The 27,734-nt window shown below is 36.1% G+C and overlaps 2 protein-coding genes and 1 non-coding gene across 3 annotated transcripts in view; 2 read left to right on the top strand and 1 right to left on the bottom strand.

Annotated features, from left to right (window-relative positions):
* SGPP1 (sphingosine-1-phosphate phosphatase 1) overlaps nucleotides 1-27,150 on the top strand; it is a 35,779-nt gene extending 8,629 nt beyond the window's left edge. Inside the window, exons 2-3 of the mRNA XM_029238927.1 lie at nucleotides 17,815-17,904; nucleotides 24,695-27,150. Of these exons, the coding sequence (XP_029094760.1) occupies nucleotides 17,815-17,904; nucleotides 24,695-25,246 (642 nt within the window). The 3' untranslated portion in view covers nucleotides 25,247-27,150. The remainder of the gene's footprint in view (nucleotides 1-17,814; nucleotides 17,905-24,694) is intronic.
* WDR89 (WD repeat domain 89) overlaps nucleotides 1-27,734 on the top strand; it is a 100,345-nt gene that overhangs the window by 7,866 nt on the left and 64,745 nt on the right. The window lies entirely within an intron of this gene.
* Nucleotides 13,217-13,342, bottom strand: LOC114905416. Its single transcript, XR_003796242.1, has one exon. It is a non-coding gene; the product is annotated as a small nucleolar RNA SNORA61 (small nucleolar RNA).

Below are 27,734 nucleotides of genomic sequence, written 5' to 3'. Positions count from 1 at the left end.
CAGCCGCTCTGCGGCATGTGGGATCCTCCCAGACCGGGGCACGAACCTGTGTCCCCTGCATCGGCAGGCGGACTCTCAACCACTGTGCCACCAGGGAAGCCCACTTACTAGTTTTTGAAGCCTTTTATGTAGTGGTGAAATTTGCCTTTTGATTGTGGTGTGATTTGGAAGTATGTTTCCCTAATCATTACTTCTCTTCTGACTTTTTTTCCAAGGAGAAATTTTTCTTTTTATGTATCAATCTTTTATTTCATAGTTTTGCAATTTTGTGTAATATTAGGATGGCTTTCTACCATGGTTTCTTTTTTTTTATTTAATTAATTTATTTCTTTTTGGCTGTGTTGGGGCTTCGTTTCTATGCGAGGGCTTTCTCTAGTTGCGGTGAGCGGGGGCCACTCTTCATCGCGGTGCGCGGGCCTCTCACTGTTGCGGCCTCTCTTGTTGCGGAGCACAGGCTCCGGAGCGCAGGCTCAGTAGTTGTGGCGCACGGGCTTAGCTGCTCCGCGGCATGTGGGATCTTCCCAGACCAGGGCTTGAACCTGTGTCCCCTGCATTGGCAGGCGGATTCTCAACCACTGTGCCACCAGGGAAGCCCCCTCTACCATGGTTTCTTATAGTACTTTTATGGTTTCATTTTTTATGCTTAAATTTTTGAACCATCTCTTGTTTTGAGAAAGGAATCCAACTTGGTATTTCCCAATGGCACCATTTATTGAATAATCCATTTTTCCCTACTGACTTGAACTGTCACTTTTATCATATATTAAGTATAGGTATATATTTGGGTCTATGTCCATAATTTGATTTAGAATTGATATATCTAATATTTTGTGCAAGTACTATACTATTACATTTATTGTAGTTTTATAAATATTTTTTCAGAATTCTTGCTGTTTTTATTTATCTGTCTTCGTGTACTTTTGATTCTGTCTAGTTCTAAAAGAAAAATCCTTTTGTGGTTTTTTTTTTAATTGGAAAGATAAAGTTGTCCTTTCACATTTAAGTTTTTGATCCACCTTCAGTTGCCTTGTACGTGCTGTGAGGTATGGATCTGATGTAATGTTTTATATAAATAATTAACTGACCTCGTGCCATTTTTGAATAGTTTATCCTTTCTCCACTTATCTATAATGCCACTTATGTTACATATCAAGTTCCCATGTATGTATGGGTCTAATTCTGGGTTCTCTGTTTTGTTTCACTGGCCTGTTTGTCTCTCTCCTTAGCAATATTATCACCTTTCTTAATTGGTATAGTTGCTTTAGAATAAGTCTTGGTATCTGTTTATGAAAGTTCTCTATCATATTCTTCAAGACTGTGTTGGCTATTTTTGAATATTTGTTTTCAATATACAGTTTAGAATCAGCCCTTTAATTTCCATGTAAAAATCTGTCTGGACTTTTACTGAAATTGCAATGAATTTATAAATTAATATGGAGAGAATTGATAGCCTGACAATTTTGAATTTTCTTATGTTTGAATATGGTAAATCATATTTATTTATGTTTTCTTAAATGCATTTCATGAAGTTTTGTAATTTTCTCCATATGGATCAAGCATATCTTTTGTTGGATTTATTTCTAGTTACTTTATTTATTTTTGTTACTGTTGTAAACGATATCTTGTTAAAATTCAAATATTCTAACTTTTTGTAGCTGGAATATAGAAATGCCCTTGGTTTTTATACATTGATCACATATAAACTTTGTTCAACTCGCCATTTAATAATTTGTAGGATAGTCTCATCTGTTCTCTATAGGGAAAATCATCTCAGCTGAGAATAATGACAAGTATATTTGTTCTGTTGTAGTTGTACACTTTTTTCCTTCTCATTGACTGAAAAGCTTTAATCAAGGTAATGACATTCAATTCCACAAATATGATCTCTTCACATTTCTAATAAGTACTAGGCAATAACATAAGCCCTCCAGATATCAGAGTGACTAAAACAAATATGGTCTGTTTGCTCAAGGAGATTAGATTGGTGTTTTAGAAATACTCTTGTGTCTGTAGGATGGAAAATGGACTGGAGAGAAGCAAGACTGGAGGCAGGTAAGCCAGGCCTAGTAAGAGGTTACTCTGCCAGTGTAAGGGAGAGATGATGGGGACCTAGATCAGGAGACTGCAGACAGGCCTGCTGCCTGATTTTATATGACTTGTGAACTGTGAATGGTTTTCACATTTTTAAATAGTTGAATAAAGTCGAAAGAAGAATGATATTTTGTGACACGTGTACATTATATTATTCAAAATTTTAGGGGCTATACAGTAAAGCTTTATTGGAACACAGCCGTGTTCATTCATTACATAATTGTCTGTGGTGCTTTTGTGCTACAGCAGCAGAGTTGTGTAATTGTGACCTTGATTGTATAGTCCACAAAGCCCAAGATAGTTACTTTCTGGCTCTTTACAGAAAAAGACTTTGCTGGCCCCTGACCTTTAGGTGGCGGTAGAGAGAAATGGTGAATTTGAGAGTTATTAGGAGGTAGACTGACAAGGCATGGTGATTAACTGGGTGTGGCTGTAAAGAGGAAAAAGTGGAATAAAGGATTATTCCCAAATTTCCAGATATTTGGAAAGGTGAGAAATATTAGTTTGATTTATAGAGATAGAAGATATTGAAATCAGGTCAGATTTGTGGAAAGGGGCAGGAGCGTGGAGGAGATGAGTTCTGTTTTAGATACGTTGAATTTGACGTGTCTGTAAGACAGCCATTTGCAACTATCTAGGAGGCAGCTGTATACATGAAAGAGACCTGGACAGGTTTGGTGTCAACAACGTAGACGTGCAGAACGAAGTGATTAGAGTGGATGATATTGCCCTCAGTGAGGATACAGAGTAAGAAGAACAGAGGGTCTATAGGAAAAACAAATTTTAAGACATCAATATTTAAGGAATGGATAGAGTAAAAAGAACCTGGAACAGAATCTGACAAGTAGCAGTTCGAGAGGTTAAGAGGATATCTTAGGGATTGTCTAACTAAGGCAGCGTGTGTGTGAGTGTGAGTGTGTGTGTGTGAGTGTGTGTGTGTGTGTGTGTTGTGGAGGTGCAGTGTTCTAGTAACCCATTTGAACTAGCTTAAGCAAACAAACAAACAAAAAAACGAAAAAACGTTATTTGAAGGCTAGAGGGGGGCTGTCTCGTGGAAGTCAAGGATAAGAAAGTGCTACCAGGTCTCATGAGGGATTGGAGCTAGGCTCTGGAATGCTATCAGAACTAAAGGCATGCCATCCATCTTTCTTTCTTGAGGTTGCATGGTCTCTCATTTCTGCTTCTTTCTTTTCTGTCTCTACTTTGGCATGTGTATGTCAGCCTCACCCCTAGTTCTATGTCATTTCCAATTTCAAGCATGTAACAGAGACTGACTGACTTTCTGACTTTATTACTATTAGGAAAAAGAATCTAATCGGCTCAGCCCAGCCAATGGATTTGCTTCCCTAGAGCCAAGTGTCTGATTCAGGGGCTGTGGTCAAGAGAGCAGGATCACACAGTATGAGCATGTCTCCAGGGCCACACTGCTGGGTCTAAGTGGGGATGTTTGCAGAAGAGAGGGATATAGATTGGACAGTATCATAAAAAGAATATACTATAAACTACAAGTGAAAGAAAGAGAGGGTATTCTGGAAAGGGAAAGTAGTTAATATTGTTAAATGCTACTAAGGATAAACAGGATAAGTACTGAACCTTATAGAAGGCTTGGAAAATACAAGAATAGGAAAAAGCTAGTGTTAACTTTATTTCCTTACAACTTTGAAATAATTGGGACCATATTGTATACGGACTTTATTCTTTTTTTATTTAATATAATGTGATGGTAAATTTTGAGTCAACTTGGCTAGGCCACAGTACGCAGATTTTTGGTCAAACACTGTTCTAGATGTTTCTGTGAGGATATTTTTAAAAGACACTAACATTTAAATCAGTAGATTTTGGATAAAGTAGATTACCTTCCATAATGTGGGTGGAGCTTTATCCAATCAGTTGAAGGCCTTAAGAGAAAAAAGACTGTCCTCCCCCAAGGAGGAAGGGATTCTGCCAGCAGACTGCCTTTGGACTTGAGCTACATCAAGTCTTCCCTGGGTCTCCAGGCTGCTTTCATACCCTGAAGATTTTGGATTTGCCAACCTCCATAATCCTTAAAATAAATCCAATAATAAAGCCAATTCTTTATAATAAGTCTCTCAGTATATATGTATACATATACATCCTATTGGTTCTTTTTCTCTAAAGAATTCTGACTAGTACATTATGTCATAAATTTTCTATCAGTAAAAATTCCTAGAAAACATTATTAATGAATGAAATATTTTCATATTCCTGCAAAATACTTTTTATACTATAGGGTTGTCCTTACTGTTGATATTATTATCTTTATAAACAAGGAAACTGCATTGCAAAGAGACTATAAAACTAGCCCATGGTCCCACACCTGAAGAAGCAGGCACCTTTCGGAGAGTCTGCCGAGTTCCCAACCCTCTGAAGGTTCCCTCACCTTATAGGGCTGCCATATTTTCTCTACGTGTTCTTGCCCATCAGGAACTGAGAAGAGTACTGTTTGGGCAGGTTCCTCAATGAAGAAGTAGTGAATTCAGAAAGCTTTATCTACCATGTGGACTGAAGAACAGAGAAACTAGTCTGCAGAAAAAGAAGAATGAAGTGGATATGTAAAGAGAAGAGATGGTCCTGTGACCGTCCAGTTTATAATTCCAGTTTCTTCTTGAAGCTTAGCCTCATTCTGCCCTAGGGTTCTGTGAGATGCTCTGTATCTTTACAGATACATCTCTTTTTTTCCCTTCAAGATAATTTAATATCTGTTATTTACATTTTTAGAGTCCCAATAAATGCATGAAGTAAGTGGCTAGATCCAGGTCTGTGTAGCTCCAAAAACTGATATTTTATTTTATTTTTTTGGCTTCGCTGCATGGCTTATGGGATCTTAGTTCCCCGACCAGGGATTGAACCAGGCCCTCGACAGTGAAAGCGCCGAGTCCTAACCACTGGACTGCCAGGGAATTCCCCAAAACTTATATTTTAAGCACTACTTTATTATCAATAAATGTTGATTTATTCATTGTTGTATGGTATATATAATTTTATTATAAACATGTTTATATATAATCCTTGCCCTTATTTCTATTTCTTTAGTGAAGAATTCTAGGAGAGAGGTTACTGATTCAATGTATATGAACATTTATAGCTCATTATGTATTGACAAAATGCTTTCCAGAAAGGTTGCCTCAATTTTTACTCCACTAGCAGTGTATGAGAACAATGCAAGATATATCATTAATGTGTTCTTCCTGTCCTTTGTTGTTCATATAAACACTGTCCATTCCTCAAATGGAAAATATTTTTTTTCTTGGTGCTTGCCTTTGTCCCATGTTTAAGTTACTTAAAAAATTTTTGACTTCTACTAAGAACAGTCTTTGTAACTGCTTTTTTTTTAATTTAATTTAATTTTTTTTTTTTTTTTTTTGGCTGCTTTGGGTCTTTGTTGCTGCGCGCGGGCTCCCCCTAGCAGCGGCGAGTGGGGCCTACTCTTTGTTGCGGTGCGCGGTCTTCTCATTGCGGTGGCTTCTCTTGTTGTGTAGCACGGGCTCTAGGCGCGTGGGCCTCAGCAGTTGTGGCTCGCAGGCTCAGTAGTTGTGGCTCACAGGCTCTAGAGCGCCGGCTGAGTAGTTGTGGCGCACGGGCTTATTTGCTCCTCGGCATGTGGGACTCTTCCCAGACCAGGGTTCGAACCTGTGTCCCCTGCATTGGCAGGCGGATTCTTTTTTTTTTTTTGCGGTACGGGGGCCTCTCACTGTTGTGGCCTCTCCCGTTGCGGAGCACAGGCTCCGGACGCGCAGGCTCAGCGGCCGTGGCTCACGGGCCTAGCCGCTCCGCGACATGTGGGATCTTCCCGGACAGGGGCAAGCGGACTTTCAACCACTGCGCCACCAGGGAAGCCCGGCAGGCGGATTCTTAACCAGTGTGCCAGCAGGGCAGCCCTATAACTGCTTTAATTGTAAGTAATTTTATTAACTTACTGACTAAAGTGAGTGTGAATGGAAAATGTCCTAATATAAAACATAATTCCAATTATGAGTGATAAATATTTAAGGAAAGCATATCAGTAAGAGTAAAAACATTTGGTAGAATAACTGAAGGAAATGTTTAGATAAGTGTTCTGTGATAGGATTTGCAATGAAAAGATTAGATAGTGGCATGAAATTAAAAACATCTAGGAGGTCATATAATCTGTTTTGGGTTTGGTAATTTTTTATTGATTTGAAAATAGGAAGGATTTGTACATTTTTCTTTCATCTTTTTGCTGTTGTTGTTATTTTGCTTTTTTCTTTGGCTGCCCAGCTTGCAGGATCCCCAACCAGGGATCGAACCCGCAGTCTCAGCAGTGAAAGTGAGGAGTCGTAACCACTAGACTGCCAGGGAATTCCCTCTTTCATCCTTTTTGATAAGATCTAAAGACTTAAGTAAAAACACTCTTTTTAGAGGAAATAACATAAATTCAGCAGATAAAGCTCAACATTCTCTAAGAAAAAGAAAATAGAAGCTAGGAACCCTTACCAAACTCAAAATTATAACCTATTTGTGTAGTGATAAAAGTGTAAAGTAATAAGCATGGTAAATTGGAAAAATCCTCAGAATAGGCCACTAGAATATAATACTAAATGTTATTTAGCATTGCTGGGTCTGTTTCTTATTTTGTAAAGAGAGGGGAGAGGAATTAGTGTAAGATCCTTTGTACTTGCAATTAAGTGAAGTTTGTACCTAGCCTCCATTCTAAGAAAAACTAAGTAAAATGTATCTGTGGTATTTTTGATCCTAGGGATACAAGGAATTAAACAAAGAATACATTTTATACAGTTTATTATAGTGGTTAAGAGCTCAGACTTGGGAATCAGACCTCCAGTGTTTGAATCTCATCTCTGTAACTTAATACCTGTTTGATTTGGGGCCTCTCTCTGCCTGTGTCATTTAAATTAGACCACCTACCCCTTAGGGTTGTTCTGATGATTAAATGAGCTAATATTTGTAAAGCTCTTAGAATAGTGCCTGGTACATGGTAAATTGTACGTTAAATTATTTAATCTATTAACATCTCAGTAGAAAACAAACCCACACACATTTCTTCTAACATCTGCCTAGAATTGAATTTGGGGTATAAAAAAATCCAGTTTGAGTTTTCTATTGCAATGCCTTTTGCATTTTGAAAATTGCTGTACTTAATTGCCTTTATTCCACTTACTCTCCCAAGTGCTGAGGCAGCTCCAGAAGAGCTGTTGTCATCCCAGACTAGATTTGCTCCCAACCCTAGAGATTTGAATTAGGAATTAAAAAAAAAAAAATCTCTACAGAATCTGTACTAGACACTGGAGAGATTTTCTGGGACCTTGCGAGCAAATAAGCTATATTATCCAAGAGACAATTAGATTAAAAATGATTTGACAGGTTACAATCATAATGAATTAATGAATTGGATACTGCCTGGAAGAGGGGATTTACTAAATTTCTTTTGTTTCTACTCTGGTTTCTGCAGAGGGAATTAAGAATTTGTTGTTCACCTTAACTATCTGGAAAGCTGTGGGCTTTAGAGCTTCCTTTAGCAGCTCTAAAATGATGCAATCTATATAATATTACATGTAGCCCTTATCTTTTTTCCTCACAAATCCCTTCCCTATAATAGGAATTGGGAAATGGACTTATTTTGTTAACATAAGGTCACATCAACTAGTTTGCTAATAAATAGTATTTCCTTATTGTGGTTTGTAATATAAAAGACATTTAAAATTATAATTAAGTTCTATTGATGAGTTCTTTTGCTAAATTGTGATATAAAAGTTTGACAGTGAAACAGTAACTAAGATGACAACAAATGTGTATAGGTCAAAACAGTAGATTGAGCTGAAAATGTTTTAGTACACATTTTTATTAATATGTACATTAAATGACTGTATATGGGTCAGATTTTGTTTTACCTATTTGAACCGACATATTACTCTACATTAGTCTACTGGTGTGGAAAGTACCATGAAGGAAAACATGCTATTTTGATTAAATTTTTTTGATTATTTATTTTTGCTTTTAGTGTAGAAAATATAGTTCATATTGTGTTGTTGAATGAAGTGGCTTTTATATTTCTATGCAACTTGAGTTACTTTATTTTAGAAAGTGTATATTACTTTTAAAAGCTTAAGCTACAGAATCCTTACCTAATAATGTTTATTCTAAAACAAGTATTGGAAGTTCCCTTTCCTAGTTTACTCAACAGGATTTTCAGATTGCAGTTTATCATGGTGAATTCCAGAGATGCTCTTAGAACTAAAGTTTAACATAGCCCAGGTTTGAGGCCAGGAATTGAATGATACCATGGCTTTTGACCCCAAGTTATCTTGAATGAGTTACTGTAAGACTGATGTTCTTAGTGGCTAAAGGCTTACGTTTACTTCATTCAACAAGTATTTATTGACTGCCTACTATATGCAGACACTAGACAATAATTAAAATAAATACTATTATTTTAAGTACATATAAGTATTTGTAATATATATGTACATATAGAATATACATAAAATATATCCTAATGCATAAATATATCCTGTCAAAGATGTTTAATTTCTTTTATTAATGTTTTGTAGTTTTCAGTATACCATTCTTTTATTTATCTGGCTAAATTTTTTCCTACGTATTTTATTCTTTTGGGTGCTATTGTAAATTGAATTGTTTTCTTAATTTCCTTTTCACATTACTCATCACTGGTGTATAGAAACAAAACTTTTTTGTGTGCATTGATCCTGTACCCTGCAACTTTCTGAATTCATTTCTTAACTCTAGTAGTTTTTTGTGGATTCTTTGGGGTTTTTAACATCATGTCATCTGTGAATAGAGATAGTTTTACTTCCTAATTTAGATGTTTTTTATTTCTTTTCCTTGCCTAATTGCTCTGGCTAGAACTTACAATACAGTGTTAGATAGCAATGGTGAGAGGTAGACATCCTTGTCTTGTTCCTAATCTTGGCAGGCAGGGTGGGAGGGACCTTTCAGTCTTTCAACCATTGAACGTAATAGTATCTGTAGATATTTCATAAATGCCCTTTATCACGTTAAGGAAGTTCCCTTCTATTCCAAGGTTTTGAGAGCTTTTATTAAGAAGGAGTGCTGGATTTTGTCAAATGCTTTTTCTGCACCAATTGAGATGATCATGTGTTTTTTTTGTTTTGATTTGTTTTGTTTTGTTTTGTTTTTGCAGTAAGAGGGCCTCTCACTGTTGTGGCCTCTCCCTTTGCGGAGCACAGGCTCTGGAGGTGCAGGTTCAGCGGCCATGGCTCACGGGCCCAGCCGCTCCGCGACATGTGGGATCCTCACGGACTGGGGCACGAACCCGTGTCCCCTGCATCGGCAGGCGGACTCCCAACCACTGCGCCACCAGGGAAGCCCATGATTTTTGTTTTGCTTTTACTTCATTCCATTAATGTGGTGTATTACATTGATTGATTTTTCTTTGTTGAGCCACCCTTGTATTTCTGGGATAAATACCACTTGATCGTGGTGTATAATACTTTTAATGTGCTGTTGGATTTTGTTTGCTAATACTTTGTAGAAGATTTTTGCATTAGTATTCACAAGGGATATTGGCCTGTAGTTTTCTTGTGATGTCTTTGTCTGGTTTTGATATCAGGGTAATAACGGCCTTACAGAATGAGTTAGGAAGTGTTCCCTCTGCTTCCGTTTTTTGGAAGAGCTTGGGAAATACTGACATTAAATCTTCCTTAAATGTTTGGTGGAATTCACCAGTGAAGCTGCCTGGACTCAGGTTTTTCTTTGGAGGTTTTTTTTTTTTTTTTTTACATCTTTATTGGAGTATAATTGCTTTACAATGGTGTGTTAGTTTCTGCTTCATAACAAAGTGAATCAGTTATACATATACATATGTTCCCATATCTCTTCCCTCTTGCCTCTCCCTCCCTCCCACCCTCCCTATCCCACCCCTCTAGGTGGTCACAAAGCACCAAGCTGATCTCCTGTGCTATGCGGCTGCTTCCTACTAGCTATCTATTTTACGTTTGGTAGTGTGTATATGTCCATGCCACTCTCTCACTTTGTCACAGCTTACCCTTCCCCCTCCCCGTGTCCTCAAGTCCATTCTCTAGTACTTTGGAGGTTTTTGATTACTTACTTTCTTTACTTGTAAGTCTGTTTAGACTATATTTCTTCTTGAGTCAGTTTTGGTAATTTGTGTTTTTCCAGGAATTTGTGTATTTCATCTAGGTTATCTAATTTGTTAGCATATAATTGTTCATAGTTTTCTCTTATAATCCTTTTTTTAAAAAATAAATTTATTTATTTATTTTTGGCTGTGTTGGGTCTTCGTTGCTGCATGCAGGCTTTCTCTAGTTACAGCAAGCGGGGGCTACTCTTCATTGCGGTGCGCAGCCTTCTCATTGCGGTGGCTTCTCTTGTTGTGGAGCACAGGCTCTAGGTGTGAGGGCTTCAATAGTTGTTGCACGTGGGTTCAGTAGTTGTGGCTTGCGGGCTCTAGAGCGCAAGCTCAGTAGTTGTAGCAAAAGGGCTTAGTTGCTCTGCAGCATGTGGGATCTTCCTGGACCAGGGCCCGAACCTGTGTCCCCTGCACTGGCAGGCAGGTTCTTAACCACTGCACCACCAGGGAAGTCCGTCTTGTAATCCTTTTTATTTCTGTAAGATCAATAGTAATGTTTCCACTTTCATTTCTGATTTTAGTTATTTGCATCCTCTTCTTTTTTTTTTTTGTCAGCCAGGCTGTAGATTTATTAGTCTTGTTGTTCTTTTTTTTTTTTTTTTGCAGTACGCGGGCCTCTCACTGTTGTGGCCTCTCCCGTTGCGGAGCACAGGCTCCGGATGCGCAGGCTCAGCGGCCATGGCTCACGGGACCAGCCGGTCCGCGGCATGTGGGATCTTCCCGGACCAGGGCACGAACCCGTGTCCCCTGCATCGGCAGGCGGACTCTCAACCACTGTGCCACCAGGGAAGCCCTTGTTGTTCTTTTTAAAGAAATAACTTTTAGTTGTGTTGCTTCTCTTGTTTCTCTATTCTGTATTTCATTTTTCTCCACTCTTATCATTTTATTATTTCCCTCAGTTGCTAGCTTTGCGTTTAGTTTGCTCTTCTTTTTCTAGTCCTCAAGGTACAGAGTTGTGACTGTACAGTAGGGCTCCACTGTTATACACTTCCCTCTGAGTGCTGCTTTTATTGTATTACATGATTTTTATTATGATGTGTTTTGTTTTTACTTGTCTCTATTTTATAACTTCCCTGTGATTTTATCTTTGGCCTATGGTTATTTAAGGGTAGTTTAATTTCGGGACCTCCCTGGTGGTCCAGTGGTTAAGAATCTGTCTTCTGGGCTTCCCTGGTGGTGCAGTGGTTGAGAGTCCGCCTGCCGATGCAGGGGACATGGGTTCACGCCCTGGTCTCGTGCCCTGGTCCGGGAAGATCCCACATGCCGCGGAGGGGCTGGGCCCGTGAGCCATGGCCGCTGAGCCTGCGCGTCCGGAGCCTGTGCTCCACAACGGGAGAGGCCACAACGCTGAGAGGCCCGCGAACCGCAAAAAAAAAAAAAAGAATCTGTCTTCTGATGCAGGGTACACGGATTCGATCCCTGGTCAGGGAACTAAGATTCCACGTGCCACGGAGCAGCTAAGCCTGCACCGCAACTACTGAGCCCTTCCGCTCTAGAGCCTGCAGTCCACGACTAAAGAGAAGCCTGTGGGCTGCAACTAGAGAAGCCCCCGCACCGCAAGGAAGAGCCCTCGACTTGCAACGCGTGCCGCAACTAAGACCCAACACAGCCAAACAACAATTAAAAAAAAAAAAGAGTAGTTTAATTTCTACATACAGTTGATCCTCATTTTTCATGCATTGCTTGTTTGTAAGTTTACCTACTCAGTAGAATTTGTCGCTCGAGAATCAGTACATTCAGACCTGTGTAGAGTGGTGAAAAATTTGAGTCATCTGGTATACATGTTCCCAGCCAAGGCTGAGCAAGGCAATAAACTGCTTTCTTATTTCGGCTGTTATACTGTAAACAAGAGTCCTTTTTGCAGTCTGTTCAGTACCACATTTGTCATGTCTTTGTGCTTTTTTTTGATGGCTTTGCTGTTTAAAATGGTCCCCAAGCTGCAGTGCTGTTTAGTGTTCCTACATACAAGAAGGCTGTGATATGCTTTACAAAGGAAATATACGTGTGTGAAGTAAGATTCATTCAGGCACCAGTTATAGTTCTTTTGGCCATGGTTCAATATTAATGCATCAACAATATAGTACATCCAGAAAATGGAAGAGGAAATTCACTGATGTGTATGTAAGGCCACTCTGGAAATGCTGAAGTAGTATCTGTAGTGTCTGATGAAGCTATGGAAAAGATGGAAAAGTGGCTGACTTTGTGGATTCATGAGATGATAACCAATTAAAAAAAAGAAAGCATAGTGGACAGCATCGTTATGAAGCTGAAAGTCAATGAAATCATGTTACCCAGAGTAAGGAAAATATTAAATTCTTCTCTTGTAGTACTGACTGGCCTGCACATTTCAAAAGACTATATACAGCATGAAAAATGTTAAACTTTCAATAATCCTGAGTCAAGATCAAGAGGCTGTGGGAGAATCTTTAGGTTGTCTGCTAAGTGTTATTTAGGAAAAAGGCTATGTGGAAAAGCAGGTTTTCAATGCTGACGAGACTGGCTTATAGAACTATTTCTCCAATTCTGTCAGTGTTTGCTTCAGTTATTTTTGGGCTTTGTTTGGTGCAAATGTGTTTACAATCATTATATCTTCTTAATGAATTGATCCTTTTATCAATACATATTGTCCTTTGTCTTTGGTAACAATTTTTGACCTGAAGTCTGTTTTGTCTGATTTTAGTAGTGCCACATAGTTCTCTCTTTTGGTTACTGTTTGCATGAAATATGTTTTTCCATTTGTTCACATTCAACCTATTTGTGTCTTTGGATCCAAAGTGAGTCTCTTTAGGCAGCATACAGTTGGATCGTGTTTTCTTATCCGTTCTACCAATCTCTGCCTTTCATTGGAGAGTATAAGCCATTTCCATCTAAAGTAATTACTGATAAGGAATGACTTTTGACATTTTGCTATTTGTTTTCTGTATGTCTTTTACTTCTAATTTCCTACATTACTGTTTCTTTCGTGTTTGAGTTTTTTATAGTGTACCTTTTTTTTAACCTTGTTTTAAACTAGCCCACATGCTATATAGCAGACGCTATGAGCACAGCTTCAGGACTACTATTCCTCCTTTTATGACCACTGAGACCAGGGTTCAAATCCAATGGGAAAGGGAACTGGAGGGTTATGGCATACCATTTTGATTCCCTTCTTATTTCCTTTTGTGTATATTCTTTAGATACTTTCTTTGTGGTTACCATGGGGATTACAATTAATAACTAGATATATTTTGAAGGTATAACTGACACTTTTAATGGATTGGATGATGGGTATGAATGAGGAAATCAAGGTTAACAACAAGGTATTTGTTGTTTTTTGAGGAATGGAACAGTGGAGAAGTCATTTATTAGGAAGGAGATAACCATAGGAATTTAAGCTGGTCAGATGTGGAGACGGCAGAGAAATCAGGAGTTCAGATTTAGTCATGTTACATTTGAGATGCCTGTTAGACATTGATCACGTAGGCAGTTGGATAATAAAAGTCTGAGATTCAGGAGACGTGTCCTGGCTAGAGATGGAAATTTGAGTCATGAACATATGGATTGTATATAAATCCTTGGGACTGGATGAGATCACTAAGGGAGTGAGTGTAGATTGGGAAATGGGCACACTAATACTAAAGAGCTGTGAATAAAGGGGAGAACTAACAAAAATGACTGAAAAGGAGTGGTCTATGTATATTTTATATATTTGTAATAGATTCTGTCATTTCTTAGGAAAGGATAATTCCACATAAATCTGTTTTCTTTCCAGCAATATCTAAATGAGGACAGTGGTCCTAAATATTAGTGGTCCTAAATTTTAGAGACAGTTTAACATAAAATAAAAAGGTAGTTATAATTTGGATATTCTTAAATATAAAATAAGTGTGCCAGATGAATTGGTTATTATGCATAATCTTCCTCCCCCAACATGATCCCACTTTAGGAATATTACTTTATCTAGTTTTTCTAGGTGGTTTTACTTTTTTTTTTTTTTTTTTTGGCGGTACGCGGGCCTCTCACAGTTGTGGCCTCTCCCGTTGCGGAGCACAGGCTCTGGACGCGCAGGCTCAGCAGCCGCGGCTCACGGGCCTAACCACTTCGCGGTATGTGGGATCTCCCCGGACCGGGGCGCGAACCCGTGTCCCCTGCATCAGCAGGCAGACTCTCCACCACTGCGCCACCAGGGAAGCCTGGTTTTACTTTTTATAGTCATTAAAATCTGTGATCTTTTTTATCTGCTTAAAAGATTGCTTGATAAAATACTTCTTTGCTTTGATACTGTAATTATACTGAATTCTGTTCTGTGGGGAGCGAATGCGAAAGTTATGTAGTCAGAACTGAATCAGGTCTTCCCCCAAATGTGTTTCTTTCCACAAAAAAAATCTAGGGAAAATATTGTGAAGGTAGAGACTAATTGCTTAAAAAAAATCAAACATCAATAAAAAAAAATGACTTGTTCTTTTCCCAAGTAGTCATCTTACCCCAGTGAGATCTAAAGGTGCTCTGGAATAGGGGAAAAGCTTCCGCATCTAACTTGTTTGTATTCCTAACTCTCCCATTTAAACACCTTGGAGTTAGTAAACCTGAATAAAGGTGGATTAAGTTAAATTCAGTTAACTTAAAATGCTTCTTTTTGCCTACCTTCAGTCCTAGCTTTTGAGACTTAATAAATGAATTTTTCTTCTATCTATTGTGTAAGAGAATTCCCACCAATAACTTTGCACTTTTTTACTTCCTTATGGGGTCTAAGTGAAAAAAGAGAAAGAAGAAAGACGCATAGGAGACTTTTTTGGTGGTGGTGGTAGTTTTTACTTCTTTGCCTCTCCCTTGCTATTAACAGTTAAAAAAAAAATTAACAGAAAAATTGAAAATACCTGAGTGCCTGCTACAGAGACAAAAGCCACTGTTATCATCTCTCACCTAGATTGTAACAGCAGCCTCCTAACTGGTCTTCCTGCTTCCACCCTTGCTCCCTTATTGTCTAATCCCATGACACTGCTCTGCTCAAAACCCTGCAATGGCTCCCCATTTGATTCCCCACAAAATCAGATTTCTTACGGAGGGCTCTCAGGCTCTGGTTGCCATGACCTCTCTCACCTCTCCTCCTACCTGCTCTCTCTGTTCCAGCCACAGTAGCTTCCTTGCCAGTCGCATTTCCTCATTAAAGACTTTGCTCTACCTGATCCCACTCCCTCATATATGTTCTTTCCTCAGATACCTGGTTGGCTAATTCTCTCACTTCCATCCAGTCTTGCCTTAAATCTCAGCTTGTCAATATAAAGCCTACACTGACTATCTTTTAATACTTTAACCTGCCCCACTCACACTCCCATACTCCTCATCCTATTTCTGTTACAGTTTTAATTATGATAGGTGTGGTTATGCTCTGATAATGACTTAACCCTGAAAACAGCTTAACAACAAAAGCTTATTTCTCATTTGTGTTTCATATCCATTATGGGTTAGCAAACGACTCTGTTCCACTTAGAACCTCAGGGACCCAGGCTGATGGAAGTTTGCCCATCTTGTGATGCATCTCAACATGCAGCTTCCAGCGTCCCATCTGTAGGGAAGAGAGAGTTCATAGAATGATTGAAAGGGGCAGAAGTCACCTTTTTCCCAGTTCATTGTCAGAACCAGTCACATGGCCCCAATCTAACTGCAAAAGGAGCACAAGGAATATTTGGTGAACATTACTGTTTCAACACCTGCTCTCTTTTTATTTCTCCATAGTACTTATCATGTTTTATTGTATAATTTGTATATTTTATATAAAATGTCATTTATATATTTACATATTGTATAATTTGCATATTTTGTTTTTATTATTTAGTGCCTTTCCTCAGCAAGAATTTAAAACTTATTCTCCTAGAAAACCTCACTACTTACAGCTTCTTGGACACAAGCATTTCTTCATTTGCTCCTGCTGTTTGTAATGTCCTCTATCTTTTTTGCCCTGTGCTCCTTTTTCCTCTAAAGAGTAAATCCGACTTATATTTTGGGACAATTTGAATCTTAATCTGGGAGACTCAACTAACATCCTTAAACTAAGTTAAAGGCCCATCCCTTAGACTCCCTCTGAATTTTTATTATACTCCTATCATAGCCCTTAACCTCCTTATAGGGTTACATGTCTGTCTGCCCCATTAACCAAGTTCCTCATGCACATGGAAGAATGTCTGGAGAAATACATGGGGCCTAGAAAAGAAACTATGAGGATCCGAATAAGGACAGTATAAGTAGGGTGAAGAGATGACAGAATCAAGAAATATTTAGAAAGTAAAATCAGCAAGACTTGCTTATTGGTTGAATATGAGGGATAAGGGAGAAATCAAGGATAATTCATACTTCTCATTTAGATTATGATACTTCCAAGTGAAATAGGGAATATGAGAGGAGGAGCAAGTCTAGGTGGTAGGATGATGAGTTGGGTTTGAGGTATAGTATGTTTAACTCCATAAGGATCTCAAGATGGAGATATGTGCAGGGGTTGGCTAAATGGTTCTTAATCCAAGGACATGGATAGGTGTTCAGCATGCTAAGTAGTAGTTAAAAGATAAGAAAAGGTGAGACTGCCAATAACTACTAAGGGCAGAACCCTTAGTTAAACTAACGTTTAAGGAACAATTAGAGGAATACATGCTCTTGTGCAGAAAACACAGAAAAAAATAGGTGGTGAAAGGGGAACCACGAGAGTGTGATGCTGTAGAAATCAAGGTATTTAGACTTTCAGGAAGAAATATGTGGGCCATGTTAAAAGCAGTAGAGAAGTCAAATCAAAACAACTGTGTACTGAATCTTGACCACTTTTCTTGCAACGTTACTTAACTCTTTCAACTCCACTTCTTATTGAACCACCTTGAATTCTTATTGAATTGAACTATCTCAGCTTCAATTTCATTGAGAAATTTGAAGTTATCAGGCACATGCCCATCCATCAATCATTTCCTCCTTCCGTTTAATATCAGGAGCTTCAAAGCCAAGTCTGATACCAGTGCCATTAATACTAAGAGTTGTCTACATTTTAAGTTTTTTCCCAATTTATGGCTTTCTGCTCCCAGTATCCCACCACAATTTTTTGCAATAAGGTTGCCATTTGAAATTTTAGTGGAGGGGCAAAAATGGACAACAAATTACGTGATGCTGAATATCAAAAGGAAGATGTGGAAATGGCAAATAGCAGTCAGTCACTGATGGAAGTGAGAGGGAGATTATGCCTCCTCCCCAAGGGAGCAATGATATTCACCTGGACCAGATTCAGGTGTTATTCCAGAGGCACTTTCATTTTGGAGCTACAGTAAAAGTATGTCTCTTACTTGTTTTTCTTCTGTAGCATACCAGTGATTGAATCTTTACTGTAGAAGCAAAAATGAGCCAATTCCCACAACGAAGATTGTAGAAGCATTCCATTTGATTCATTTGTTCATTCATGTAAAAGTATTTCCTGAATGTCTGCTATGTGCCATGCTTATGGTTAGGTGCTGGGAATACAACGGAGAGTAAAAAACACATAGTTCTTGTTCTCCTGGAGTTTTGTAGTATAGTGATTTTTTATTTGCTTGTTTATATTTAACCTAATTTATTTAACTAATTTTACTTTTTTTTCCCTTTAGTATCCTCTTATATATGGACTGATTCTTATTCCCTGCTGGTGTTCTCTAGTTTGCCTAAGTAGAATTTACATGGGCATGCACTCCATTCTGGTAAGGAAAACATTGTGTTCATAGAGCTTTATTTTTTTCTAAAATCGACAGGCAATTGTATAATTTTTACTCATTTTCAAACTTACTGGAAACCTAAATGAGAAAATATAGTTACTGTAAATCTTCTTTGTTTTGCAAAAATAGAAACAGGATGCTTTGTAAAGTTTTAATGTAGTTATCACGTATTTCATACAAACAGTTCCCACAATAACCAAGTATTATACTCAGGATAACATTTCTCCCTCCTTCCATTTTCACTTTTCTTTTCTTTCTCATTGTCTTCTATGCCTTTCCTACCACTGAGTCAAAACCAACAATGTAAATACAGACAGCAAGGAGCTCTGCTTATAAGTGAGGACCCAGTGACTAGAAGCTAAATGAACTTAAAACTGTCCTGGTGCCACTTGTATTTGAATATTAAACTCTAGTTTTCTTCTCTTTCCTGACAGTATTTTAGGGCTTACATCAGATATTTTATTTTGAGAATGCAATTCAGTTTCAAAAGCAGCAGCACAGAGACCCTGTACTCTTTCAGCCAGCCACACCTACTCACTTCCCTTCCCCTCCATCCCATTGACATTTCCTAGTTCTGGCCTGTACCATCTCTTAACCAGATTACTGCAGCAGCTTCTTAATTAGCAGCCCTACTTCCAATAAGACACTGCTCCGTACAGTGTTTAGCCTCCTGTTGTAGTTTACTGTCCAAAACACAAGTATGATGCCATACTGAATGACTTATGTTTTCTCAAATGCAAAGGGTGTTTCATATCCCAATACCATCAGGAATGCCTTAACCGCCACATGGAATGCCCTTTCCCTTTTCTTTGCCTAACTGACTATCCTCTCCTGTTCTTCACGACACACAAAAAAACATTATCTCCTAAAGCCTCATTACCTTCCCCATCTTTCCTTTCTCAAGACTGGTTAGGTAGCCTTTCTCCCAGAGCGTATTGAACATAATTCTGGCATAGCACTTATGCTAAATTGCTATTGCTTTTTTCTTTATCTTTCATCCCCTCTAGATAATAAGCAACATGAGAAAAGTAACTCTCTATCCCTTGCATTTAGTGTGGTGTCTCTTATGACACTCTGTGAATGTATTATATATTATCTTGTAGATAAAGGATCAGAAGAAAGATGGAGAGATAGAAATGAATTCATGGAATCCAAAAGTTTATAATAGGTTATATAAAATTTTTCTTGTCCTTAACAAGTTCACATTTTTAGACTTTTCTACTCATAAAAGTGTCTCATTAGCTTATTTCGTAGCTGTAGAAGTATTGGGTTTCTACTTCTTCCTCAGATTGCTTGCTTCCAGCAGCTGCCCCTTCACTAGTAAATTTCCAGAAGTGCCAAATGCTATGTTAAGAAGCAAGCTATTTGTGTTTTATTTTTTATAATTATTTATATTAATGCAAATTATGAATTGGCATATAATTCTGTCTTTCTGATAATCTCTACTAGTTTTATAATAGACTAAGTATCACATTTTTATATCAAATCTAATATTAGTCCCAAGAAAATATTTTCCATCTCTGTGCCATGTTACAGTTATTCCCTTCCACTACCAGTTAGCAATATTGCACCTAAAAAACTAACAAAAGGTTATGCATCTATGAATGATAATATTATCCCTAGATTCATTATCATCATAAAAGAGGAATAAGAATCTTAATATATTGCATATGTAATCTCAACCATGCTGTTCTTAAAAAAAAGGAAATGTATAGTGAATTAATTAAATATTCAAGCTGAGTTCAGTTCATGTTTAGATACTGGATAACATCTGTTCTTGAATCAGCTGAAGTAAAAACAATATTGATGTATTATTTTTCAAATCATGAGTCTGACAACCAAATCATGAGTCCGATAACCCTTGGTCTTTTTTTTTGGCCGCACTGTGAGGCTTGTGGGATCTTAGTTCCCAGACCAGGGATTGAACCCGGGCCCCAGCAATGAGAACACCAAGTCCTAACCACTGGACCACCAGGGAATTCCCCAGCCCATCTTCTAATTATTCAAAAACGATCTTGTCCCATAAAATGTCTTTATCAGTTTTATTCTGACTAGCTACTGAATTTTATTATGTATAGCATTGCAAGTTGTTTTCCTTTTAAAAGTAAAATCACAGATGACTTGCAAGCATTGTAAATTATGTTTCTGTATTATAAGCACAATTATTCCTAATCAATAATATATTGGTTTTATCATTTGATAATTGATATATGAAATTATAGTCATAATAAACCCCCCTTTTTACATTATGGATCTAATATATTCCCACAATTTTCACTTTTTCCTATATTTTAATGCTTCAGTAGTTACCTGCATTTTGAACTATTTTCTTAATCATAATTTGTATCTTCATTGTTTATTGTGAAATTACTATGGAACTATAGGCAGAGTATGCCCTAGAAGTTGCTAATAGGTGCTTAGATGCCATATTATCTAAGCAGATGTCTTTATTAACATTAAGAAGAAAGTTCTAATAATGTAGGCTAAATAATTTATATTAACAAGCACTTTGTTGAGTATTTTCCATATGCTTTGTTTTTATTGTTATAACACAAAGAGCAACACTTAAGTTTATTTTTAACATTTGCCTACCTTCCTAAATAGATTTTCTTAATCCCCAGAAAAGTAGAGGAGTTACCACATCCATTTTTCCTCTATTTATTTATGTATGTATTTGTTTGTTTGTTTATTTATTTGGCCGTGCCATGCGGCATGCGGGATCTTAGTTCCCCAACCGGGATCGAACCCATTGGGAGTGCAGAGTCGTAACTTAATGGGGAAGTCCCCATTTTTCCTTTATTCATTATCAAACCTAGCTCTAAAAATTTCTTGAAACACAAGCCATTTTTAAATTACTAGATTAAGTACTTGACAAATTACTCTTTTGTTTCTACATTAGTAAAATTATGAATATGTTATAATTACATTTACCCAAAATTGTACTAAAAGTTTATTTTTCTGTATGTGGAAAGTCTTTTTAGAAAGGTATTATGAGATCATAAAGTAGAATGTACCTCTCAAACCCATTTTTATAACAAGACATAAAAATCAAACTAACCAAACGACAGGAAAAATCCTGAAAACATGTTATAGAGAAAGATCCAGAACAGTAAACACCAAGAGTTTTAATAGTGGTTATTTCTGGGTAATAATTACTTGTTATTGTTTATCTATATTTTCTAGTTTTTCTGTACTGAACATGTATTACATTTGAATTTTAATTAAAGATAAAAATTTCAAAATCCATCCCTAATAATGCCTTTATAATCAAGGATTGCATTCCAATAATACATTTTGTTAGAAACCCTGTTGGCATCACTGACACGTTGAATTAGAAGCAGAACACCTGAAATATGTTACAATTAAAAAAAAAACAACCCTAGGAGCCAGCAGAAGTCTTGAATTCTAGCCTCAGCGAATCACTAGCCTCTCTAGTTTTATTTACTGATTGGAAGAAATGAAAAGGAGACAATTTCAGATTTAAAACATAAGAAATCTTTATTGAATTTATGGTATTTGATATCTTCTACCGTAAATTTGATAACCATGAACATTCCATTCAAATGTGTAATTATTAACTTTTATGGCATATATGTTATCTATAATTAATAAGTATCTAAAATTATTTGCTGTTTCTTTTTGGAAAATTTCCTACTTTGAGTTCTTTATGCTACCTTTAACGTCAGCTTTTCTTTATTGCATACTTTGTGCTGTAATGCTTAAAACCACTTACACATTTTAATATTGTACATTAAATTGATATTACAATGATAGCCACCATGTTTATGTCCTGAATTCAATCATTCTTCCTTCTGGTTCTGTAGCATGGAAATTAAATGTGCCTTTTTATCCAGGATAATATTATAAATAATTAATAATTCAATCAGAAAAGGAGGCAGATTTGTATAGAGGCTTGTAGCAATCTAAGTTTATTATTCATAGAGCTATAAAAGAAAAGCAGAGGACAACAAATATTGGATGTTTTATGTCATACTGAAATATACATCTAAAAATATAATTGATGTGTTATCATATATATATATATATAAAACCATGTAAATCAGTAAGAAAAAGAAAATCCAAAGGAATAGTTGCCTTAAAGACTCAAATATACATTGTATAGAAAAGGAACAGTCCATAAACATATGAAATAATGCTTAATTAATTATCAGGGAAATGCAAATAAAACATCAAGAAATACCAACAACTGATGGGATATAAATTTCTATAAACATTTTGGAAATTTTTTATTGTCTTGTAAAATTGAACGTGCACATATACTATGATTCTGCCATTACATTCCTAGGCATATGTCCTGGAGAAACTTTCATAGACCCATATGGGAACATAAAAAGAAAGAACATAGAGGCATTGTTTATAATGCTGCTTGGTTTAAGAATATATACCAATTAAGAAAGCTCAACCATAACCAATGAACTAATCCAAAAGCTGAAAACATCCTAAGTGACCATCAGTGAGAAAATAGATAAATTGTATAACCACACAATAAAATATTACATGGTTGCGACAGTGAATGACCTATAACTAACTACATATGATGAATGAATCTTAAAAACTTAATGTTAAGTGTAAAAAGCAAATCAAAAGAGACTGCTTACTGCCTAACATTTTTATAAAGCTCAGAAAGAAGCAAAACTAGGTAATGTTTTGTTTGGAGATATGTGATAAAACAGTTTTTAAAAGCAGGTATTTATTCAGCTAATACTCAGGCTTATGCAGAGTGATAGAACTAGGAAACAGCATACCAATAGATTCAAAGTACTAGTAATATTATAGTTCTTTTTGGGGCAGTGATTTCATAGATATTCTTTTTGTAATTTCACATATACTTTACGTATCTTATTCTGTGTACTAACTATTACATAATAAAAATCTTAGGACAGAAAAACATTAAGCAACTACTCTGGTGCTTAACTGTACTGAATGCTGTTGAGAAGTAACCATTGTTTTGGGCAGCATAAAGGTCACTAGTTAGTATCCATGAAAAGAGTGGTTTCAATGCAGTGATGAGTTTAGGAAAAAATAAGAAGTGAGAAGGTGGAGGCAGTGAATATAAGCAACTCTTCCGATAAATTTTTCAGTGATACTAGATCCCAGGGTTTCGTTTTGTTTGTTTTAAGGTGGAAATTCTGAAACAGTTTTGTTCATGTCAGGAATGATTCAGAAAGGAAAGTTCTTTTAATAATAGTGTTATTTCCTCCAATAAACCATCTTCTATTTTCTACCCAGTTGTTTGTACCTAAAAGTAGGAGTAGGAGTCATTTTTGATCCCTTTTTCTTTTGCTTCTGTCTTACATTCAGATCATCACCAAGTTGAAGTTCGTCAACTCTAATTTTAAAATATTTTACTAAATCCATCTATGTACGTCTCTTTATATGGACCATATCTAGAGTGAACCACTACAGTAGCCTCCCACTAGTGTCTCCTGTCTTCCATACTTTACCCCTATAATATATTCTCTACACAGCAGATGAAATGTTTTTCTATAAATATCCATCAGATTTTATTACACTCCTACTTGGGAATCTTTCAGGCTCCCTATCACTTTTGAAATAAAATCTGAACTTCTTACCTAGCCTACAGGGGCCCTATCTACATGATTTGACATCTGTCTGTCTCTTGGATCTCATATCACATCACTCTTCTCACTATTTGAGCCACACGGAATTTCTCTCAGTTCCTTGAACTCACTAGGTTCTTTTCTGCCTCAAGGCCTTGGCACTTGGTATTCCCTCTACCTGGGACACTTCTTCTTAGATCTAAAGATAGGGCTGACTCTTTTTTGGAATCAGATTTCTGCTCAAGGGTCACCTCCTCAGACAGGTTTCCCTAATCACTCTAATAGGGTCTTTCATCATTCTATCCCATTGTCTTGTTTTAATTTCTTTATAACAATCTGAAATTGTAATATTTATCTATTTTTTACTCACATGATTATTGTCAGTCATCCCCACTAAAATGTAAGCTCTATGGTTGTAGGAATCTTTTCATTTATTAAGCAGTGTATCCTCAGCCCCTAAAATAGCGTCAGGCACATGTAGGTACTCAATAAGTATTTGTTCAGTGAATAAATGAATGAATGGGAAAAGGAAAAACAGGCTTTGTATCCTCTTTAGTCATGGAAATAATTATGTGTTTAAATGTGTGATTATTATATTAAATGCATGAAGATGAAGTCTTTGAAAAATAAGTACAGTTGATCCTTGGACAACGCGGAGGTCAGCACAATCAAAAATCCACCTATCGTTACAGAGTGCCCTTCATAAACTTGGTTCCTCTGTATCTGCAGTTCCTTTGTATCAGGGGTTCTGCATCCTCAGATTCAACCAACGGGGATCATGTAGTACTGTACTACTGTTTACTATTGAAAAAAATCAGCAGTTAAGTGGATCCACACAATTCAAACTCATGTTGTTTAAGGGTCAGCTGTATATTGTTTTCCCCAGAAATCACTACATACGTTAAGCATAGTTTATTGTTCATTTGAATATACATTTGTGTATAGCATATATGTATTAATTTGTAAAAGGGCAGAGCTATAAAAGCATAATCATTTTATTATCATCAATGAATCTTTTTAGTATTATTAAAACAGCTTTTAGTACCTATTATATAAAGTTTACTTTAAGAATGTGACATATTTAAAAATGTACATTTATTAACATTGAAATGTGAAATATATATGTATATATATATTTCCTTAAATGCCAAAAAAGTATTATACTAAACAACTCTACCTTCTTCTTTTCTCAGGATGTTATTGCTGGATTCGTATATACCATTTTAATCTTAGCTATCTTCTATCCATTTGTGGACCTGATTGACAACTTCAACCAAACTCACAAATATGCTCCATTAATCATCATCGGGCTTCATTTAGCCTTGGGGATCTTTTCTTTCACTCTAGACACTTGGAGTACATCCCGGGGAGACACAGCTGAGATTCTAGGAAGTGGTGCTGGGATTGCATGTGGATCTCATTTTACCTATAAAATGGGTCTAATATTAGATCCTCCTCTGGATATATTACCTTTACCTAGGCCCCCCATTTCAGTGACTCTGTTTGGAAAAGCCATATTGCGGATTCTCGTAGGGATGTTGTTTGTACTAGTAGTCAGAGATATAATGAAAAGGATCACTATTCCTTTAGCCTGTAAAATCTTCAATATACCATGTGATGATGTTCGAAAAGCAAGACAGCACATGGAAGTTGAACTTCCTTATCGGTATATTACCTATGGAATGGTTGGTTTCTCGATCACATTTTTTGTTCCTTACATATTTTTCTTTATTGGTATCTCTTGATGGAGAAATACTGTTTACGATAAGAAAGGAGGGTATCAGTTACTGATATCTAAAACCATATTCTAGTTAAAAGCCAAATCAGAGTTAGGCTTTTGCAGGAATTTAACTTAAATAATTATTTAAGTAAATTCATAGGAGTCAGTGCATTTTATCATTGCACATCCAGTTATTGTTTTAGGTGAGCTGAGCTATTTCAACATTGAGAAAATGATAAGTATCCATTTGGAATGTTCATGTAATATTTGGAGAGTTTTATGCTGTTATGGATTCAAGTTATATATAATATATATTAAGGAACATAATATATAATTATGTATCTAATATATGTTATATATAAAATAATATATCTAAGTTTTTTTTAAAACCATGGGGGTGTATTATAAAATCAATAATAATATGCAAACAGTTGTGCCTGTGTATTTGGACTTAATACAGGTATGTTGTTATTAACAGATATATTTAATGTTTATTTACTATGGGAGCCATTTCCTAATCAAATTGCATAATTACTAGACCAGAATTCGTATGCTACCACATATTGATTTCCTGCCTCTTTTTATACTGCCATCACCTTTCATGTTACTCATGATGTTGAACATAGGAGGCATTTTTAATGGACCAAATTTTCAGAAAAATTAGTTTTTGAATTCCTTTTTTTTGTTTCCCAGTTCTGTACACTGTGTTGAATGTACTTTATTTGCACTTGTTCTGGACATTAGTTTAATAATTCAGGTACTGAATTTTATTGCTTGCTAATTGTGCCTTTCTGTTGCTGAATTAAGAAATGCCATGTATACTGTGATATAAAAATAAGACTAACTTTATCTTAAGTTACATATAATCAGACAAATATTTTAAAAAATATCTGTCAAGCTAACAGGGCTAGCAGTAAACCACCTTCAGTTCTTTAGCCTTTGTTTAGAAAGAAATGTGGAATGGACTAAACTTTCTCACTAATTTATTGGGAACCTAAATGGATAAATATTTCCATTTTTGTAGGTATTTTTCTGTGCATTGTAAGTTATAGGAACAAGATATATTTTTTGTACATTGTCTTGATCGTTTATACTACAGGTAGATATTTCCAATGAATGGAACTGTAATTGAACTTTATAGATGGGACAATGCACATTTCATATGTAAACAAACCATTTTTCTAAATTATTTGGAAATGATTGGGTTTAGCAGTGTTAACTTTTAATACCATTTATTAGCTACTGTGGTAAATTATAAAATTTTAAAGTATCAGCATTTTAGGTTCTATTATTTTTTTCAACCTTTTGTTATTTTCATGGTGGAATATTTGAGTATAAATATTAAACTATTCTTTATTCTGTTCGTGCCTTTATATTTTGAAGTGTAATTGTAATTAGGTTAACATTAAGTTTATTTGTAGTAAGTTTTTCATAAAGAAGAGAATTAACTTTCCATGTAAATGAGCATCAGGTATGGAATTACTGACTTAGTGCAATATCTGTCTGATTATCCGGAGGTATCAACTTAAGATGTTTCTATTTTGGGCAGCATAACTATTTGAGCTCATATTTTTATAATTATGATTGAGAATTTAGGGACGTGGTAATTTTTGCCAATAGTGAATCTGATAATTGTAAGTAAAACAACTAAATTTTCGACATTTACCTATTAGTTAACAGAAAACCAAGGCACTTAGGAACATATCGGTACGTTGGAAAATGTGCAAAGAACTTTTCTTTCAAAATGTGTTCACTGAATCAAATTTTAGGGACTACTTCCCATAATTTGAGTATATGCTATCTTATTAATTTTTATATCTAGCTTAAAAGGTATTCAAAAATATTCCATTTCTTTGTGATTTATTATTTTCTGTCCTATGATAGTTCCATGCTAAATGTATTTTAAAATAAAGGCCAAATTCAAGATTGGAGGGTGTTTTGTTTGCCTTCTATGCATTTGTTTCTGTATTGTCTGGTAGAGATTTATAAAATATATCTAGCATTTTCATTCTAGCAGTCTTTTCCTGTGAAGCATTTTATTCAATATAAGTACTGTTTTTAGAAATAGAAGACATGGAAGAAATTCTTTAAGGTTCAAACTGCTTTGGACTCTATATATGATCATTCTGACACTGTGCTTTTAGTGAAAAGTTTCATAACTTTATTTTTAAAACTTATGCATAAAACATGTTTCAGTAAAATCCACGACTGAGTATTGTAGGTAGTTGGCTGTTAATCCATTAATCCAGGAATTAATCATAATACAAAGAACAGGTACTTTTACAAGCAAAATAAACATATGGACATTTCATTTTGTAATTATAAAGTGCCATGACATGTGAACTGCAAAAACTAGGGCTTCCTGAAAGTCATTATAAGACCTAATATAAAGCAATGCTAATATAGTAGATTTATGTAACTTAATTTTATCTACTAGCTTTCTTTACAAGTAATGTTTATTAAATGTGTCTTTCAAAGACAACATAAAAATTAATTCAGTGATATGAGTATAA

Source organism: Monodon monoceros, unplaced genomic scaffold (assembly GCF_005190385.1).
Source record: "Monodon monoceros isolate NGI ecotype Baffin Bay Population unplaced genomic scaffold, NGI_Narwhal_1 Super_Scaffold_21, whole genome shotgun sequence".
NCBI classification, from domain to species: Eukaryota; Metazoa; Chordata; class Mammalia; order Artiodactyla; family Monodontidae; genus Monodon; species Monodon monoceros.
The sequence above is the reverse complement of the archived record's forward strand: the minus strand, read 5'-3'. Positions and strand labels throughout refer to the sequence as shown.